At 43.8% G+C, this 19,858-nt stretch overlaps 1 protein-coding gene across 5 annotated transcripts in view; it reads left to right on the plus strand.

Moving 5' to 3' along the window:
* KIAA1549L (KIAA1549 like) overlaps window positions 1-19,858 on the plus strand; it is a 298,917-nt gene that overhangs the window by 196,544 nt on the left and 82,515 nt on the right. For all 5 annotated transcript variants that reach the window (XM_063782837.1, XM_016920649.4, XM_016920651.4 and 2 more), the window contains 3 exons: window positions 3,054-3,225; window positions 11,649-11,812; window positions 19,505-19,689. In XM_063782837.1, coding sequence (XP_063638907.1) covers window positions 3,054-3,225; window positions 11,649-11,812; window positions 19,505-19,689 — 521 coding nt within the window. The remainder of the gene's footprint in view (window positions 1-3,053; window positions 3,226-11,648; window positions 11,813-19,504; window positions 19,690-19,858) is intronic.

Raw genomic sequence — 19,858 nt, forward strand, 5'->3', positions numbered from 1 at the left:
CCAGATCTCACAAGAACTCATTCACTACTGCGAGGACAGCACCAAGCCATGAGGGAGCTGCCTCCATGACCCAAATACCTCCCACCGGCACCCACCTCCAACACTGGGATTACACAATTCAACATGAGATTTGGAGAGGACATGTATTCATACTATATCATGATCTTATCAAGTGTTCTTTTGAAAAGGGGCTCTCTGGCCAAATCGGTTTGGGCAAGGCTGCATCCTAAAGCCCCTTCTTGAAGAGTCCCAAAGCCTATTTGCATACCAAAGCTCTGAAAAGACCTGAAGTAAAGGCACCTCCTTAATTTTCTTCAACATACTGGTTTCCAAGTTTAAACGTCAAAAAGCCCTTGTTTTTAAGTAATATCTATATAGTCCCAACATTTTATTATGAACTTTTTTTTTTTTGAGATAAAGTCTCGCTCTGTCGCCCAGGCTGGAGTGCAGTGGTGTGAGCTCAGCTCACTGCAACCTCCGTCTCCCAGGTTCAAGCGATTCTCCTGCCTCAGCCTCCTGAGTAGCTGGGAGTACAGGTGTGTGCCACCACGCCCAGCTAATTTTTGTATTTTTAGTAGAGATGGGGTTTTGCTATGTTAGTCAGGGTGGTCTTGAACTCCTGACTTCAAGTGATCTACCCACCTTGGTCTCTGAAAGTGCTGGGATTACAGACATGAGCCACTGTGCCTGGCCAACATTTTCAAACTTGTAGAAAAGTTGATAAAATTATAGTCAACACCCATATCACTATCTAGGTTCTACAATTGACATTATACTGTTACTATTTTATATTTGATTACATATATCATTTCCAAACACTTCCATAAGGTTTTCTTAACATATATTTTCATATACTTCTAAATCATAGATTGATTTTGACATTCTAGCATTTCATATAAATCGAATCCTACAGTACATACTCTTTTGTATAAAGCTTTTTTGACACAGTGTATTGTGACATTCATCCATGTTGTTGTGTTATTCAGTAGTTTATTCAATTTTTTTTTGCTGAATAATATTCTCTTATATGAATATATTACAGTTTGTTTATCCATTCTTCTGTTGATGTACACCTGGGCTTTTCCAGTTTGTAGCTATTAAGCAAGGCTGCTGTGAACATTCTTCCACAAGTCCTTTGGTGACCACATGGCTTTCACTCATCTTAGTTATATAGGCTGGAATTGCTGGTTCATAGGGTTGGTGTACATTAGTTCTATAGGAAACTGCCAGACCTTTCTTCAAAGTGGTTGCACCATTTGCACTCCCACCAAACAGACAGGTGTTCCAGTTGCTTCACTTCCTCATCAACACTTGGTGTTGTCAGTTGTTACTTTAGCCATTCTGGTGGGTATAGAGTGGTCTCTTGTGGTTTCAATTTGAATTTCCCCATTGAGCATTTTTATGTGCTAATTGGTTATTCAGACATCTTCCTTTGTGAAGTGTCTGATCAGCTCTTTTGCCCATTTTCTATTGGGTTGTAATAATATCTTTTTTAATTGTTATGTATAGCATATACACAAAACAGTATAAGAAAGATGCAGAGTTTAAAGGACACTAATAAAAAGAATCCACAACCTGAAGGGTAAGAACATTACCCTTACCTTATCCCAATAGCCTTTTATATGTCTTCTCTGATTGTACTCCCTTCTTCCCTCTTCAGAGTTTAGAGTGAATCTGAATTTTGTATTAAATCGTTCCCATATTTTTTGTATAGATTTTACCATCCACGCCTGTATCTCTAAATAGTATATTATGTAGTTTTGCTTAACTTTTAACTTTATATTTTGTGATTTGTTCCTTTTGCTCAACATCAGGCTTTTGTATTCATCCATAATGATACAAATAGCCATAGTTTATTCATTTTCACCACTATACTATAGTATGTCATCATGTGAGTATACAGTAGCTCATTATCCAACCAATTATTAACAACTTTTGAATTTTTAGTCTTTTTACTGTTATAAACAATGTTGCTATAAACATTTTTGTAAAGTCTTTTAATATCCTGTGAAACTCATAATCTGTAATATAAACTTTGGAAAATACTATACTATTTATGATTTGTCCATTATAACTGCAAAAAGTTGATAACCAAATGTTCGATAATCAAGGGTTAGTTTGATTTACCAGGCATGCGTACTGTAGAACACTATGTAGGTATTAAAACTTAAGTTTTAGTATTTATGATTATCAACTGTTAATTATAGTAGTAAAAAATTAGTAACAGTCTAAATGCTTAATAAAGGATTGTTTAAATAAGTTTATGAGGTATGCATCAGAATGCCATGTAAAAATAAACGTTTATGCTTTTGTTATATTTAAGGTCCTTTAAAGATGCAAGTAAAAATTGCAAAATATTGTATATAGACTATGACAAATAATTTTGTAAACTAATAAGGAAAAGGGTTGTGTGGGCAAAAACGAAGAATGGAAGCAAATACTCTATAATGGCAACAGTAATTAGCTTGTGATAGAAGGATTACAGATTGTTTTTATTTTATTTCTTGATGTTTTTCCATATTTTCAAATTTTCCTATAGTGAATATGTATAACTTTTAGGTAAAAAAAAAAAAGCAAAACCGTTATTTTAGAAAAAGAACATTGGGTTTCCAAGTAGTGTTTTTATCAGAGATCTTTTGAATTGCAGACATATAAGTTAATTTTTCTCCCTCTCTGGCAATTACAGACATTTGAATTTAACAGTCATGTTTGAGAATAACCTAACATGCCCTGAATTAAATGCAGAGGCCTATTTTCAAATGAGGCCAGAGTTCTGTGGATGCTGGGAGACATCACTATCCTGTGTTTTCTTCTCCAACCGCAAACTGTACTTTCCAGATGTTCGTATTTTTCAAACCTTTTTTCTCCTCCCAGTCTCCTGCTCCAGCGAGAGCAGGCTTCTTGAGAGGCTGGATATAGGGAGGTATGCGAAGGTTGGCGTCTAGCCACAGAAGTCTTCAGCAGTCAGGAGAGGAACATCTGCTGATCACCTGGGTGATTGCAGGGTCCATGCAAAATGCCCTGCAAACACTCGGCCTCTCTTTTTCCGAAAGATGGTGAAGATGCAGCGTGTCCCAGGCCCGAAGGACCCAGCGGAGCTGACTTACTATACCCTGTACAACGGGAAGCCTTTGTTGGGGACCGCAGCTGCCAAGATCCTGAGCACCATTGATTCCCAAAGGATGGCCTTGACCCTGCATCACGTTGTCCTTCTGCAAGCTGACCGTAAGGGGATGGTCTTTTTATTCAGTCTTTTTAATGCCATTAAATGTTTCCTGAAAATCAAAATGATTCCCCAAAATCATGTTAATGGTCTCAGAGCTAAACATATTTGTATTCTGGAAGGTTCTTAAATCAATCAACTATGTTTCTGTGTTGTTTCAAGCAATAAGGGATATGTTTTAGATACTGGAAGGATGGTAATGATATTACTTTGCCCCCAAGTCCTACCCACCCTTCTTCCTCAGCATAATCTAGTGAACAGCTATGAAAATCACTATAGCTGAGATTATTTTTGTATGCCAGGGGAATTAAAGATAATTTGATTCAACAAACATTTATAAAGTTCTACATGAAGTTGCTTAGTGCTGGAGGATGTATGGAAGTGGGCGAGACCTGGCTCCTGCCCTTAAGGAGCAGGGAGACTTAATGCAGGTGCAGTGGCACACAACATAGGAAAGTGCTGTAAAAGGCAGTGTGTGTTAGGGGGTCAGGAGAGGGAGGGTTTGCTTCGAAGGGGCATCTGGAAAGAGTGAGCAGAGGAAGGATGTTAAAAATAATAGCTGTCTCTTTGAATACCCTCCCTTGCGGCAGCTGCTATGCGAGTTACTTCACCTAGATTTTCTCACTTTCTGTTCTCATTGGGGCAGTGTTTACTCAGATCTAAACCACAGGAAAGGAAACTGAGGCTCAGAAAAATGAAATAACCTGCTCGGCATCACAGAACAAGTGCTTAGGTGGCCGGGATATTAATCTAGATCTGTCTGACTTTGAACCTGTGTTCTTAACTGTATGACACGTGAAGATTTCAGCAGAGGGAGAAGAAGGTGTGTGTATTCCAGAAAGAGAGGGCAGCATGAGCGAAAGAATGGAGGTGAAAAGTACCAAGTGTGCTTGAAAAATGAGTTCAGATTGCCTGGGGTGCTGACACCCATGGAGGAGTTAAGGGAATTGGAAAGGTGTATTGATCCGGAGACTAAGGCCTTGAATGACAGGGAAGGAGATAGTACATACTCTGATCAGCTGTGGGGTGCTGATGAAGATTTCTGAGCTAAGGAGTAATATCATTGGAACTGCCCATTTTTAGGAAGCTTAATTGGTCAGCAGCAGTGTCTAGGACGGGAGCAGACAGGAAGTGGCAGGACTGGTGAGGAGGCTCTGTGGTGTCCCAGGCATTGGGAACCCAAACAAAAGCTATAAAGAGAGTGGGGGAAGGGGAAAGGGTATGAAGGTGAGAGATTAGGTGGTAGAAATTTTAGTATTTGGCAGCATACTGAGCATGGAAGGCAGGAAAGGTCATCTCCTATGGGTTTGCTTTCCTAGCTCATGTCCGTGTTGCCCAAGTCCCTGACACCTGGCTCATGGTCTTCCTCTCCTGCTCAGCTCTTGTCTTTATCCAGTTGACTTTTGCTTCCAGGATGATGGTCCAGACCTTGTATTGTCTTGCTCGGCCGGCATATCCTCACAGACACAACTTTGTCTAGGAATGACGATGGTCACTCTCTGCAATCTTGTTTTTCAAAGTGACATTTTTAACCAAGATTCTTTTCCTTTGCACCTCTCCCCTTCCCTCCCTGTGGGCTCCGTCCTCATCTGCTTGACAGCTTGCTTCATCTGTTTTGCCGCATCCTCTTTATGTGGACTCCAGAGTTTTCTGTTCTTAGCTCTTTCTCCCTCTCTCCAGGTGAGGAATAAATCATAGAGGACAGGAGTGAAAACCACTGCAGGTGTCCAGGCGAGAGCTGAAGGTACTAAAAGTGGACATTCAGAGAAGTGAACAGATTTGGGATATTTCAGGGGACAGAGTCAATGGCGCAAGATAATGATTCTGTGTGTAGCCAGGGAAGGAAGCGGGGCTCAGAGGAATCAAGGATGACTCCTAGGTGCTGGCTTGAGCATTGGTTGTGGTGCCATTTGTTGAGATGCAGAAGGTGCAGGTCAAAGAGGATAAGTGGGGTTGGGATGGGAACAGGGGAGATGGAACTGGGAGTTTGGTTGTAGACGTGTTAGGTGTGAGATGTCTACTAGACATCCACGTGGATCTCAGAAGACATAAACTCAGGAATCATCAACATATAGGTGACATTTAGAGCTAAGGGAATAGGTGAGAATAACCAGGTGGGTTTAGCTAGAGAGAAAAGGGAGAAACTGAGCCCTGGGGAATCCACATATGGGAAGAGTGAGAGCGAGTAGAGGACACTGACCAGGAGCAGCCAGGGAGATGGGAGGAGAGTGTGGGGTTCAGAATGCAAGCAAGGACAGCAGATCTCACGGGAGGGAGAGAGCTACGTGTCGATTTATATTCCCAAGAGGCAGGGCATGACAGGGTAGAGATTAAGGGGATTGGAGGTTGTGACCTTAGCAGGAGTGGTTTTGCAACCAAATGAGCTGAGAAGAAGAACAAGGTGTGGGGAAGCAGTGACAGCAAAAGGGAGGAAATCTTCTGGGGCAGTTGCTGGAGGGGCTGTATGGCATTCCAGGCATTGAGAACCCAAACAAAAGCTAGAAAGCTTGAATTGGTGTGTGTTTGAATATTGAGAGGATGCTGTCATGGAGAGGGAGAAGCTGACAATGCAGAAGAGAGAGGCAGGAATTGTAGGTGCAAAATCTGTCAATGAATGAGGCAATGGGATCTGGTGCATGGGTGAAGGAGTCCACAGGGACAGCTGGTCCTTTCTAATGAGGAGTACGGGGGACACTTGGTGATGGAAGCTTGCGGACGCTGTCTCCGATTGTTTCTGCACTCTTGGGTATAATGAAATGAAGTCGGCAGCTGAAATCGAGGTGTGTGGGGTGGATTTCAGCTGAGAATGGCAGAGCAAACTGCCCAAAAAGTGCCGGAAGATTGACAGGGCTCCGCTTCTCCTTAATCCTCATGGCTGTGTCCACACCACTTCTTCTCTTTTTCAATCCCAGGTCCTTTGAAGCTCCCCTTCCTCGCTGCAGTCACCTCAGGGCCCCAAGAGGCCCCCATCACTCACTGGAGATTTATGCACCTGGCTCAGTATCTCTTCCTCTCTAACACTTCTGTTCCGGCCATCTGCCACTTTGGCCTATCAGTTCCATGACAGTTCTATGATGGTCAGTGTCTATAGTCTTATTCTCAAAATGACGTTTTTAGCCAAGACTCGCTTCCTTCACTCCTCAAGGCCACCCCAGGCCTTGAGGTACTTGGGACGGGCATGAAAAGGAGAGCTGGCTTCATGGTGAGCAGCTGTGAATGGAGTGTCAGGAGGACCGGGTGAGGCTAAGGGACTTTGCTGGTGGCAGTTGATGGGGAGCAGTGGACGGGGTCAGGGGCTAGGACAGGAGAGAGAGATCCTATCAGGTTAGACTCATGGAGGCTTTTCGGAGTGAGAGTCTGGGAGGTGAGGGATGGCCCCGGAGGCTTAGCTGTCACTCAAGAGAGTCGAGATTCAAACTCTGTTTGGCCAGGCTCCAAGGCTGCCACCCTCTGACCCTTCCAGCCTCACTCCTTTGTCTCCTTCAAATCCACTCAGTCCTCTCAGTTCCCTTCCACAGTCACTCAAAAATCCATTTCCTTTTGTCCATCCCATCATTCTCTCCCACTTGGACCATGGCAGTAGCTTCCAAAGTGACTCAACCTCCCGTTAATGTGCCTTCCACATTGTAATTAGAGTCATTGTAATAAAACGTAGATTCTGATCTTACATTGACTCCATTTTAGAAAAATACTTGCTGGCTCCCATCATTCACAGAATAAAATCCAAACTCCTGTCTTCACAGCAGGTGCACCCAGCAAGCCTTCAGGACTGCACAGCTTGGTCTCAGGCTGCTTTTCCAGCCATGTGGCCTGTGTTTCTCTCCTTCATATCTAAAGCCACACAGGGGTTTTCATCCTGCATGTTCCCTCTTCCTTGAAGCCTTCCTTGGCCCCTGAGGCACAGCCCTCTGTCTCCCTTGGTTCCAGGAGCTCCCATTGCCCTCCTCACATTGGGCCATAACAGTTGTTGTCTGTCTCTCTCCCTCATGAGCTCTTTAAAAGCAAGTGCCGCATCTCATTCATCTTGGATGATCTAGCTCCAGTTCCTTCCTGGTTCTATTCTTGTGAAGGCAAAGGAACCACCCTTCACCAGATGCCTCTGCTAGGTGCCGAGAGAGGCATGTGGTTAGGAGACACCATAGCACTTGAGAGAAGAGCCTTTGAAATAAGGTAACCCAGGCCCAGCCCCTGCTCTTCCACTTTCTAGTTATGGAGCTTGGAGTCAAGTTAATTAGCCTCTCTGACCTTCATTTTCCCCACCTGTAAAATGGTAATATAAAAACACCTCCCTAAGAGAGCTACATAGGAGATGAAAAGAGATAATTGTTGCCTGTAAAGGGCTTGGTGCAGTCCTGGGGCACCTGTTAAGCACATAGTAAGTGGCAGCTGAATCTCTCCGTCGGTATCCCAGCAACACCCGACAATATCCCACGGGCATCCCTGTGATGTGTGTCATCATCCCCTTAAACTCCACACAGCTCAAACAATAAATTACCTTCTGCCTTCTAACAATGCCTCTCCTCTCCAGTCCCCTTTCCATCTTCATTAGTTGCACCCTCTTCTCTGTATTATATGGGTTCTTCTCAACCTTCAAATCTCCTTTCTTCTTCATTTCTCTCCTGTAGTCCTCCGGCCTCACGGATAAAGGAGATTCAGCTGCCACTTACTATGGGCTTAACAGGTGCCCCAGGACTGGGGACACTGATGGGATATCAAGGGTGTGATAGGATATCCTATGAAGGTTAAGAAAGGTGTTGGGAATTCAAGCCTAGACCTCTGGAGAGAGAATCAAGGTAACGCTATAGACTTGAGGATTCTGTAGATAGAGATTAGAATTAAAATCCTGGGGAAAATATGAGTGCCTGGTGAAGGAACGTAGCTAGTGGATGGAAGAGGAAAGCAAGCGGATGTCCTCTGGGAAATATGTCCACCCCAGGAGCTGATGAGGACGAAGATAAGGCCGATGAAGGAGAAGAGGGCATGGATCTTTAAAATCCCATTTCCTCCCAGTAGTTTCAAGATCAGCCTACAATGTTCATCTGAGGTCAGGACTTTGAATAGAGAGTCACAGTGTTGAATACTTTGTCTCTCTGAAGGGAGAGTTTCTGCATTCTGTGTGTTCCAGAGCCTTCTAAATCACTAATTCTAGGGCCAAGACTGGAGCATGCAGTGCCTACGTGACTCACCCCATCACCTCTGGGTGACAAGGCAGCTAGAGGTTTGCATCTGGTCCATTTGCAGGGTCTGGAGTGAGAGGCACTTCGGAGTTGTTATCCAGCTGATGGAGTAGGGAAAATTCACCCCAAGGAGAAGCATACCAGAGCAGGAAGTGGTTTGCTTTACATGGCCACCAGACATTTATCTGAAAAGATGCCACTTGGCTGGGCGCAGTGGCTCACACCTATAATCCCAGCACTTTGGGAGGCTGAGGTGGGTGGATCACCTGAGGTCAGGAGTTTGAGACCAGCCTGGCTAACACGAAGAAACCCCATCTCTACTAAAAATAAAAAAATTAGCTGGGCATGGTGGTGGGTGCCTGTAATCCCAGCTACTTGGGAGGCTGAGGCACAAGAATGGCTTGAAACTGGGAAGCAGAGGTTGCAGTGAGCCGAGATCGTGCCATTACTCCAGGCTGGGGGACACAGTGAGATTCTGCCTCAAAAAAAAAAAAAAAAAGAAAAGAAAAAAAAAGCCACTTAAAGAAATAGGCTGACCCTCTGGTAAAGAGGACTCATGCTCATTCACTTTTTTAACAGATATTTATTGAGCACCTACTATGTGCAGGGCACTGCTCTGGGCACTGGAGATACAGCAGTGAATGAAGTGGACAAAAATCCCTGCCCTCGTGGAGCTTATGTTCTAGGGTGGGCAGATCAAAGAAACTAAATAAATAACATGTTTGACGCTAATTAGTGCTATGGAGAAAATTGGGCAGGGAAGGGCTAGGGCATGTTGAGAAGATAGTGGTTGCAATTTTAAATTGTTGGGGGGTCAAGAAGAGAATCACTGAGGAAGTAACCCTTGAGTGACCACCTGAAGAAAGGGAGGGAGGCAAGGGTCCCTGAGGATATCTGGGGGCCAGGTTCCAGGCAGGGAGAAGACAGTCTGACACCCAGCACCGAGGTCATTGAGGGAGCAGAGTCGTAGCTGTGAGGTCAGAGGCACAGAAGAGCGGCCATGGTCACTAGGGCCTCACGGGCTGGGACCCCACTGGGAAGAGAAGCCACAGGAGGGTTTGGTGGGAGAACCACTTGGACTGAGCACCAGCCAGCCACTGGACCCTGGGAGGACTCTCCCCTGCATCCAGTCACCCCAGTTATGAGCTCTAATATTTGAGACATATGTGACGGCCACAAAAACAAACTGGAAACACTTGAATGGATGCCTTCTCCTTTCAACATTTGCTGTACGTGAGAATAATTTATTTTGTGTTAGATTATTTGGACTCTTTGACTTCATTCCTTCTGACAGATTGTGTGTGTGTGTGTGTGTGTGTGTGTGTGTGTGTGTGTGTGTGTTTACGCTTGCACATAAGCACACACTTCTATTCATGTGTGTTAACTCGGAACCGACTTTAACTGTTTATTTCAGAGAAGTGACTTTTCATAGAAACGTTTGACCTCTCTGGGTCTCAGTTTCCTCATCAGCATATTGGGGATGAGAAAAGCATGCAGGCTAAGGACCTATCACAGTGCCTAACACACAGTAGGCACTCGGGAAATGGGTTTTCCTATCAGTCCTCTACTGAAATTCTTGCAATTTAAATAACCCTTCATTCCTTTTCACCTTTAGGCATGACTTTGTACTTCTAGGTAATTACGCCAATGAACACGACATTGAGTTTGGATGACTTCAGTTGACCTAACTTTACTCTTGTTTTGACTGTTAAATGAATTTATTAATGTGTCTAAGATAAAATCTGTTCTGTTTATGTAAATGAAGGTGAGGGGATTTTACATACTGCACCAAGAAGAAGCACCTCCACTAAAACAATAAAACTGGGTAAAAGCTGAACATTCTTGCTAATAAAAAAAATAGCATGTCTTTATTTAGGGTATACACTGATATACTGTACATTTTTCTCCATCAGGATAAAATAATGATAAAGAGGCATACAGATATTTTTCACAGAAGCTATAAGCTCTATGTTAATGGCAGAATACTCACATATAAATACTGAATTACTAAAAGCAGGAGCAATTAAGTGTTTAATGTCAACAGAAACATATTATCTAATGAGCTGTTTTCAGAAGTTAATAATGTGATTAATCACCGATTGATAAAAACTGTGGAGAAGAAGCTCTTCTGTACTAATAGTATTCTGAGCCTAAGGGCAGCCAAATGAGAGGTAGATCTTGGCTAATGAGGAACCACTTGATGTCAGGGCTTGGTTGAAATCAGAGAGGAAGACTGGCTGGCTCCTCAGGCAGGTCTCACCACGTGGCACTTACTGGTGGAGTGTTCATATTCTAGGGTCTGGGCCTCAGTTTTGCCTAGTAGCCCCCAAGTTCAGCAGGATCAGGAGGACCAACTCATGCTAACCAGGCTTACAAGAGTTTGATGTATAAACTAGATTGCCAATATATTAATTTAAACTACAGACCAAACCTACCATGGAGAAGGAACTTCTCCTTTTAACTTGTCAATACTTTTTCCTGTCTCAAGTAAATCATATGATGAGCTTTGGCAAATGTATACACCCGTGTAACCCAACTCTCTATCATAATACAGAGCATGACCATCACCCTGTTGCCCTTTCCAGTTAATTCATCCCAGCCCCCTCGCCCTGAGACACCTACTGTTTTAATAGCACATTCTTCCTGCTGCCAATCACTTTGGTTGCTCTTCTTTACTCTGGTTCTGAGAACAGCCTGAGTCTTTTGACTAGACCGAGGCATTTCCAAGCTCCCAGCCAGCTATTCTGGGGGAGATCCATCTGCTCATGTTACATTTTACTCGTTGCTCACTCTCAGGGTGACTACACTACAATATTGAGAGTCATTTCTCTGTGGCTTTTGCCTCTTGATTCCAGCACACATTTCTAATCTGCACATTTCTCAGCTTCACTTTTCTTTTGACTTGTGGATGTCACCCCTGCGGAAAATTGTTACTGATCCATCTTTTTCTCCTCTTCCTCTCAGTAGTAGTGAACTCTAGCATTTACTGAGCAACTACTAGAGACCACACCAAAAACACTACAAAGTGACAGCCCATTTTACAGATGAGGAAACTGAGACTCAGGGAGCTTAAGCCACTTTACCAAGGTCACACAGCTGCGGAGGTGGAGGCTTTCTAACCCCAAACCCTCTTAACCTCCCATGTCCTTCTGTCCAGGACTTGGGACTGGGGTGGGGGGTTATGTCTGGGTTGCTTTCCTCTTCCCAGTGTTGCTTGTCATGTCCCTCCTGCTGGCTCTTTCCCACAGCCGTGGTGAAGAACCCACCCAATAACCTGTGGATCATCGCTGCAGTGCTGGCGCCCATTGCCGTGGTCACGGTCATCATCATCATCATCACTGCTGTGCTCTGCAGGAAGAACAAGAACGACTTCAAGCCTGACACCATGATAAACCTGCCTCAGAGAGCAAAGGTATATGGAAGTGGTGGGGAGAGGGGCAGGAGGACAGGCCTGCAGGAGCTCAGCCTGCCTTTCCCTCTTGCCTTTTGAGGCCATTGCCAGAGCCTGCAGAAACATCAGGGCAGGTCCTCATTTTGAAGGAGATCCTTCCTTTTAGTCTCAGGACCTGATGGTTTGTGGTTATCTGATGCCCATTCTGCCATCAGTGCTTCCAAGTGTTTTATATACAGCAGCTCTCTAATTCTCACAGCTGCCCTTGGAGGAAGTACTATTATTTTACAGATGAGGAAACCGAGGCATAGAAAACTACAAGCTAAAGAGACCTGAAAGGGATTTTAGAGATAATGTAATCAGACTCCCTCCTTTCACCCATGAAAAGTAACTCTTTCAAGGTCATATGGTTGGTAAGTAGCAGAACTGATGGTAGAATCAGGTCTGCTATGTTCTGAACGTTGTGGTCCACAGATTTATATGTTGAAATTCTGACCCCCAATATGATGGTATTAGGAGATAGGGCCTTTGGGAGGAGATTAGGTCATGAGGGTGAAACCTCCAGGAATGAGATTAATGCCCTTAGAAAGGAGGCCCTAGAGAGCTCTCTTCCATGTGAAGACACAAGACATTGGCAGCCTGCAGCCCAGAAGAGGTCCCTCACCTCTGACCATCCTGGCACCTTGATCTTGGACTTCTCAGCCTCCAGAGTTGTGAGAAATAAACTTCTGTCATTTACAGGCCACCCAGACTGTGATATTTTGTTACAACAGCCCGAACTGACTTAGACAAAGTCTCTTGGCTCCTAATGCAAGGCTCTCTGGAGCACATGCTTGGTTGGAGTGACATCTTCAGAGGCCACCATGATGGAGAAGCTGCAGGGCTTTGGCTGGGTGGCCAGAAAACCCCCGTTCAGTGGCTCCACTGAAGCCTGTCCTGGGGCCCCATCCACCCACTGCGGCCTCCACATCTCTGCACCACTCACGTCCAGTGACTGGGAGAGAAATGGACTAGGACATGCTGCAGGCTGATTTTCTGGTCACCTTGCTCCCTTCATGATATTCCATGAGGGAAATATACTAACTGTCATACCTGATGCTTAAATAATGCCTTACAATTTGCTGGGCTCCTCGAGGACTATCACCTCGTTTGTTCATCACAGCAGCCTTATGAGGTAGCTCGTAGTCAGGGAAGGTTTTATTATCCTCATTTTACTGCCAAAACACTCAAGGGAAAGAGAGACTTTGGGGTTTGTCCAAAGTCATGCTAGCAGCAGAGGGGTGACTGAGGCTCACATCCGAGTCTTAGAGCATTTTCGCCATTATACACCTACCTGAACCCTGAGATTTGGCAGGTAGAATCCTCTTCCAGCTCTGAAGATCTGAGCTTTGTCTACCAGTGCAGGAATGAAATAGCAAACTACGCCTCATATTCCAGAGCCATTGGAATGCATGTCGGCCATGGAGATCGTCCTTGCGGGGGTCATGCATGCCTTAGTTCTTTCTTGATGATCACACCTCACTTCAGCAAAAGAAATGAAAGGATTTTTATTGTTTGTTAAACTGATACACCTGTTTTGATGCTGCAGCTCGTTTAGATACTGTCTACTGAAGAGCCAAATGCCAAAGCGAGTTGTTCTGTTTCAGTTGACACAAAGGCACCTGCTTCCCAGACACAGCAGAATGTTGGTAATAAGTGTACATTGGGAATTGCCCAAGCAGTGAAAGGTGAAACTCTTCCAAGAGTGTGCATTTTGGCCAGGCGCGGTGGCTCACGCCTGTAATCCCAGCATTTTGGGAGGCCGAGGCGGGCGGATCACCTGAGATCAGGAGTTTGAGACTAGCCTGACCAACATGGAGAAACCTCATCTCTACTAAAAATACAAAATTAGCTGGGTGTGGTGGCGCACACCTGTAATCCAAGCTACTCAGGAGGCTGAGGCAGGAGAATTGCTTGAACCTGGGAGGCAGAGGTTGCAGTGACCCAAGATCACACCGTTGCACTCTAGCCTGGGCAACGAGAGCAAAACTCTGTCTCAAAAAATAAAATAAAAATAAAAAGAGTGTGTATTTCATCTCCATCTCAGCTTAGTTACAACATGAGCCTTTTAGACATAATGGTAATAACCAGAATCTAACTGTACCCGCATCCAGGAATACAAAACATGCCATACTGAGATTGTAAGGGGGCATATTTATGTTATAGATTAAACCAAAATTGTACTAATCTGCCAAAATGAGTTGGGCAACACATGATTTCCACATAGCTTCTGGCTGGAAGGCTGTCTGAAGCTAGGACAGATTAGCGTTTGTGGTTTTCCATAGCTCCTTCTGCGTCCTACTCTGTATATTGGGCTTTGTGAGATACCTGGCTGACATTGAACATCACGCAAATTTATGTTCCATGAGTTGATTGAATTCACTTGTGTGCGGTGGAGCTGGTTGTTTTCCCCCTCCATGAGGCTGGGCTACATATTTTGATTCCCAAAGCCCTTTTATCATGGGAAACCAGCAGGGTGGAACTGCCTCCTGCTTACTGCAGTTCTTCTGCCGTTACAACCCAGGGACAGTGCAGTGTTGGAGAGAGGAGAGAGCTTCCTGCATCACTTCTCACCACCTTGTGTGTGTGAACAGAATTCAATTATTGTCAAAGGACGAGGCAGAACAAAAAAGTTAGCCTTCACCGCCAATCCTTAGACTAGCAGGACAGTCCTGGGGACATCGCTGCATCTTTACAATTCAGGCTACAGTGCCAGAGGGCACTCCCAGGGATCCTTCTTGAGGCTCAGTAATAAACTTAACATGCTAAGCAGAGGAGGTGAGTGTGGCTTTCCCAGGAGTCAAGACCAGAGTATGGATACCCTTACCCTTCTTCAGAGACAAGGTACCATGGACTACCCCATTCCCATTGTTATCAGGTGGGCTTCTGCAGGTAGAATGGTGAAAAATGATAAATGCAAGAGGGCCAGCATCATGACTTTTGTCACCTCCTTTCTTCCTAGTTCACTTCCCTTTACTCTGTCATTGGATGTACAGCCATTTTTCTAGTTTTTCCCTTCATAGAATTGAAGAGATCATGTTTCCCTGGAAGAGGCCACCTTAGAAGAGGGTGGATAGGACCATATCCAGATGCAGGATGGAGCTTGGAGGGTCTGTAATCTTTTGCATGAACATCTGCTTGGGACAGGCCAGTCACCCCCTAAGAACAGCCAACTGTTTCCTCTTTCCCACTACTATCTGTAGCATACTATCTATAGGATACCTATAGGATAACTTACCCAGCTCTGTGAGCCTGGGTAAGCTGCTTAACCTCTCTAAACCTCAGTTGCTTCATCTGTAAACTGGGAACTCATGATAATACCTACCTTCTTGAACTATAGTGAAGATGCAATGAGAAAAGTTATGTACTGTGTTTAGTACTGTGCCATTGATATCAAATGAGGCTGAAACTGAGCCCCTTGAGGGTGAGGAACCAGTTATTTAACTTCATATGTTCAGCACCAAAGACAGTCCCTGTCGTTGGAACAACAATAGGAAAGTTACTTAACCTCTGTGCCTCAATTTTTCCATCTGTAAAATGGAGATATAACAATAATCGTATAGAGTGTTGTGAGGATACTACCTATAAGTTGGCTTTTATTGTTACCCATGCTTTTTTTCTTAAAAGGTCTTGGCAGTGTATCCACCATTGAAATTACTGGAGATTATTTTGATTCGATAATTTTATAAAACGAATTGAAGTAACTATAGCTACTTCATGATATTTTATTATTGGGGTTAGGAGTCACTAATGTGTCTAATGGGCAGTTGATTAATCTCAGGTAATTTTCCAGTTGAAAGCTAAAAGACCGCTACCCTGGGAGTCAGAAGAGTGAGGGAGTAGTAGTCCTGCGCCACTCAGCTGTGTGATCTTGGGCAAGTCACTGAACCTCTCTGAGCTTTTGTTTTCTTATCTGTGAAATGAAGGCTGTAATGTTTGCCTTGCTTACCTCACAGGTTTGTTGGAGGATGAGATGAGATAACAGTGTTTTGCATGCTGTAAGTACCAAACATACACAGGGATTGTTGTGATTAACAACACAGGTGTAATTAACCTAATAACAATGGGAACCTTTTAAGCTTGGAATTCCTTAATGTCTCTCTTTGTGTATATCCATCATTGACCCAATCACCTGAAGTATCCAGTGGATAACTTTAACCCTGTGTGAAAGGTAAGGGGCCAAATCCAGAGGGAGGAGAGAGAAAGTGGGAGATGGGACCAGAGCCAGCTTTCCCTATCATTAGGTTCTTGGGAAGTCTTAGCTGCTATTGGAGCCTCCCACTTCCTCACAGACAGGCCAGGAGTGTTGCACAGGAGCCAGGCCATGTACGGCAGGAGATGCTAATCAAGATAGGAAGCTGCAGAAGGAAAGGAAGGGCTGTGGGAAGACTCATCAAATAGTGGTTAGATGTTCCAGCTCTGGGTCACATAGTCCTAGGTGCAAATGCTGACTCCATCACAGCTCTGTGAGCCTGCGTAAGCTGCTTAACCTCTCTAAACCTCAGTTGCTTCATCTGTAAACTGGGAACTCATGATAATACCTACCTTCTTGAACTATAGTGAAGATGCAATGATATAAGTTGTATACTGTCTTTAGTACTGTGTCATTAATATCAAATGAGGCTGAAACTGAGCCCCTTGAGGGTGAGGAACCAGTTATTTAACTTTATATGTTCAGCACCAAGGACAGTCCCTATCGTTGGAACAAAACTGAATAGGATAATAGGGGGCGTGAGGGTGTGGTACAAAAGGGGTCAACAGGACATGAAACTGGGCAGGCAGGTTCAGCTGGCATGTGAAGGGCTTTGAATGCCTCGCCAAAGCATTTGGGGAGACATTCAAGGCCCTTCATATTTTAAATGAGAGTGACGCAACCACATCTGTTTTAAGGGAGACAATTTTGGAAGCTCATCAGGGGAGGCCTGGAAAGGAGCTAAATTGGAAGCAACAAGACTGAGGCAGGAAATAGTGAAACAGTGGACCTGGGGAGGAAAAGTCAGCTTCCAGAAACATTTCAGATGTTGAATCTAATTGGTGACCAATTGATTATGGAAGGAGCAGGCAATTCAGTGTTTGAGAGACATTACCAAGTTATCTGAAGGCTCGCTTCTGTTTCTTATAGGCCAAGGACAGGGAAGGAAAAGAACAGAGAACACTTTCCCTCAGCAAACCCTATTTCAGAAACGCAGTCCCAGGTCCTGGCCTCAGAATGTCACTGATCACCACATAGGTCAGAGTGTACGTCTCAGAGAAGAGAAGGGGGTGATTATACTTCCCAGAGTGAGTTCCTCAGGGAACTGGGGGAGCTGTCCATGGCAAAGCTATAGACAGCCTCAAATAGAAAAGCCTTGTTGGAGTTAGCAATAAAACTCCATCCTGTTCTGAGACACAGTGGTGAGATTTGACAGGTTAGGCCACAGTTCTAGACTGGATTGTTAAATCCGCTGGAACCTTCCTGTTGTATCTCTAGCTAAATAAGCTGCTGAAATTTACAAGAAAAAAACAAACAACCCTATCAAAAAGTGGGTGAAGGATATGAATAGACACTTCTCAAAAGAAGACATTTATGCAGCCAAAAGACACATGAAAAAATGCTCATCATCACTGGCCATCAGAGAAATGCAAATCAAAACCACAATGAGATATCATCTCACACCAGTTAGAATGGCAATCATTAAAAAGTCAGGAAACAACAGGTGCTGGAGAGGATATGGAGAAATAGGAACACTTTTACACTGTTGGTGGGACTGTAAACTAGTTCAACCATTGTGGAAGTCAGTGTGGCGATTCCTCAGGGATATAGAACTAGAAATACCATTTGACCCAGCCATCCCATTACTGGGTATATACCCAAAGGATTATAAATGATGCTGCTATAAAGACACATGCATACGTATGTTTATTGCGGCACTATTCACAATAGCAAAGACTTGGAACCAACCCAAATGTCCAACAATGATAGACTGGATTAAGAAAATGTGGCACATATACACCATGGAATACTATGCAGCCATAAAAAATGATGAGTTCATGTCCTTTGTAGGGACATGGATGAAGCTGGAAACCATCACTCTCAGCAAACTATCGCAAGGACAAAAAACCAAGCACCGCATGTTCTCACTCATAGGTGGGAATTGAACAATGAGAACACTTGGACACAGGAAGGGAAACATCACACACCGGGGCCTGTTGTGGGGTTGGGGAGGTGGGAGGGATAGCATTAGGAGGATATACCTAATGTTAAATGACAAGTTAATGGGTGCAGCACACCAACGTGGCACATGTATACATATGTAACCTGCATGTTTTGCACATGTACCCTAAAACTTAAAGTATATAAAAATTAGCTGCTGAAGGAGGGGCTTCTGATCATGTCAAGTTCTGATATACTCTAAATGACAGAGGTTGAATTTCATCTGCAGATTTTCTTGAAAAAAAATCACTGCTGTCCATTTCACCTGGACTATGATTTATCAGGAAAGCAAAAGTAATAACTAATATTGATTGAGCACTTACTATTGGCTAGGCACTTATTTAAATGCTGAACTTGAATTTCTTATTTAATCCTTACAGCATCCCCTTAAAAGTGGTTACATGTTGCTCTCACAAACATATAAATTTTATCGTGTTTATACTATTATTATCTCCAATTAACATAATAACAATGGCCATCTTTTAAGCTTGATGAAGAAACTGATGTGCAGAGAGTTTCAGTAACTTACCCAAGGTCACACAGCTAATGAATGACGGAGTCGGGATTTGAACCCAGGCAATCTGCTTTTGAAACTGCCACTTTTACCCACCACACTGTACTGCCTCAAATCTGTATTGTACTGCTTTGGGGTGTAAAGCAGAATAGAGACACTTTCAGGAATTGTTTAAATATGCGTCTTGGTTTTCATTACCACACTACTAGATGTCTGTTGGATTTTGCTCAGAGCTGCCTTATGCACTTGGGATTTCAGACACTGTGCAATAAAACCTTGCCAGTTTCCCAGGAATGCATTATAGGAGAGCCAGCCTACTTAAGGGCAAAGTCTGGATTAAAGAGTGACTCCATAAATTCCATTTCATTATTAATGATTGTACGGCTTCACATGTGATAACACACTTCCCTCTGTGTTCAGATCTGTGATCCACTTTAATACTCAAGGGTGGTAGAGGTAAAGCAGATAAGATTATCTTCAGTTCTCAGATGAAAAAATTGAGGTTCAGAGTTCAAGTGGCTTGGCAAAGTCACACATGTGCTATTACACATAAAGCTATACGAGAATGGAGTGAAGAGGTGACCAAACATTTCTAGGCAGGAGGTGATCCACAGGACCTATTTAATGTATTAATTGAGTTGTTTCTCATTTGCAGCATCCATTGACTTAAAATTCATGGTCTAAAATCTTTGAAAGAGGTTTGATCTTAAACACCTGTTTACATGTTGTTTACAGTCTTCATTTTTCTGAGCAAGTCTTATCTGTAGAGATTCTGTAGCTGGATGGAATTAACATGGATTCTGATTTTGAAGAGATGGAAATAATGATGGGGATTTGAGTTAACTCTTGTTTATTAATTAGAAAGCTAAGTTTGGTCCCATCTTTTTGCTGCCTGTCATCTCTTAAAGCCATGGTTAGAGTCACACTTCACTAGAAATACGACTGCAAATCTGTTTCCTCTTTGCAGCCTGTGCAAGGCTTTGATTATGCCAAGCAACACCTGGGCCAGCAAGGGGCAGATGAGGAGGTCATCCCTGTGACTCAGGAGACGGTGGTTCTCCCACTGCCCATTAGAGATGCTCCTCAGGAAAGAGACGTCGCTCAGGATGGAAGCACCATCAAGACCGCCAAATCCACTGAAACCAGGAAGAGGTAGGCACGGGGCTGACTTCTGCCTCTCTGTGTCAGCAAGAGAATAATTGATGATGAGAAAAGCTGATGCCCTCAAGTTAATTCCACGGTTCTCTTTAAAAATTCCCCTTCATGCTCATTTTGAATATTTGAAAAGAGACTAAAGGAGATGATGAGAATCACAATACCT

Source organism: Pan troglodytes, chromosome 9, assembly GCF_028858775.2.
Source record: "Pan troglodytes isolate AG18354 chromosome 9, NHGRI_mPanTro3-v2.0_pri, whole genome shotgun sequence".
Classification (NCBI taxonomy): domain Eukaryota; kingdom Metazoa; phylum Chordata; class Mammalia; order Primates; family Hominidae; genus Pan; species Pan troglodytes.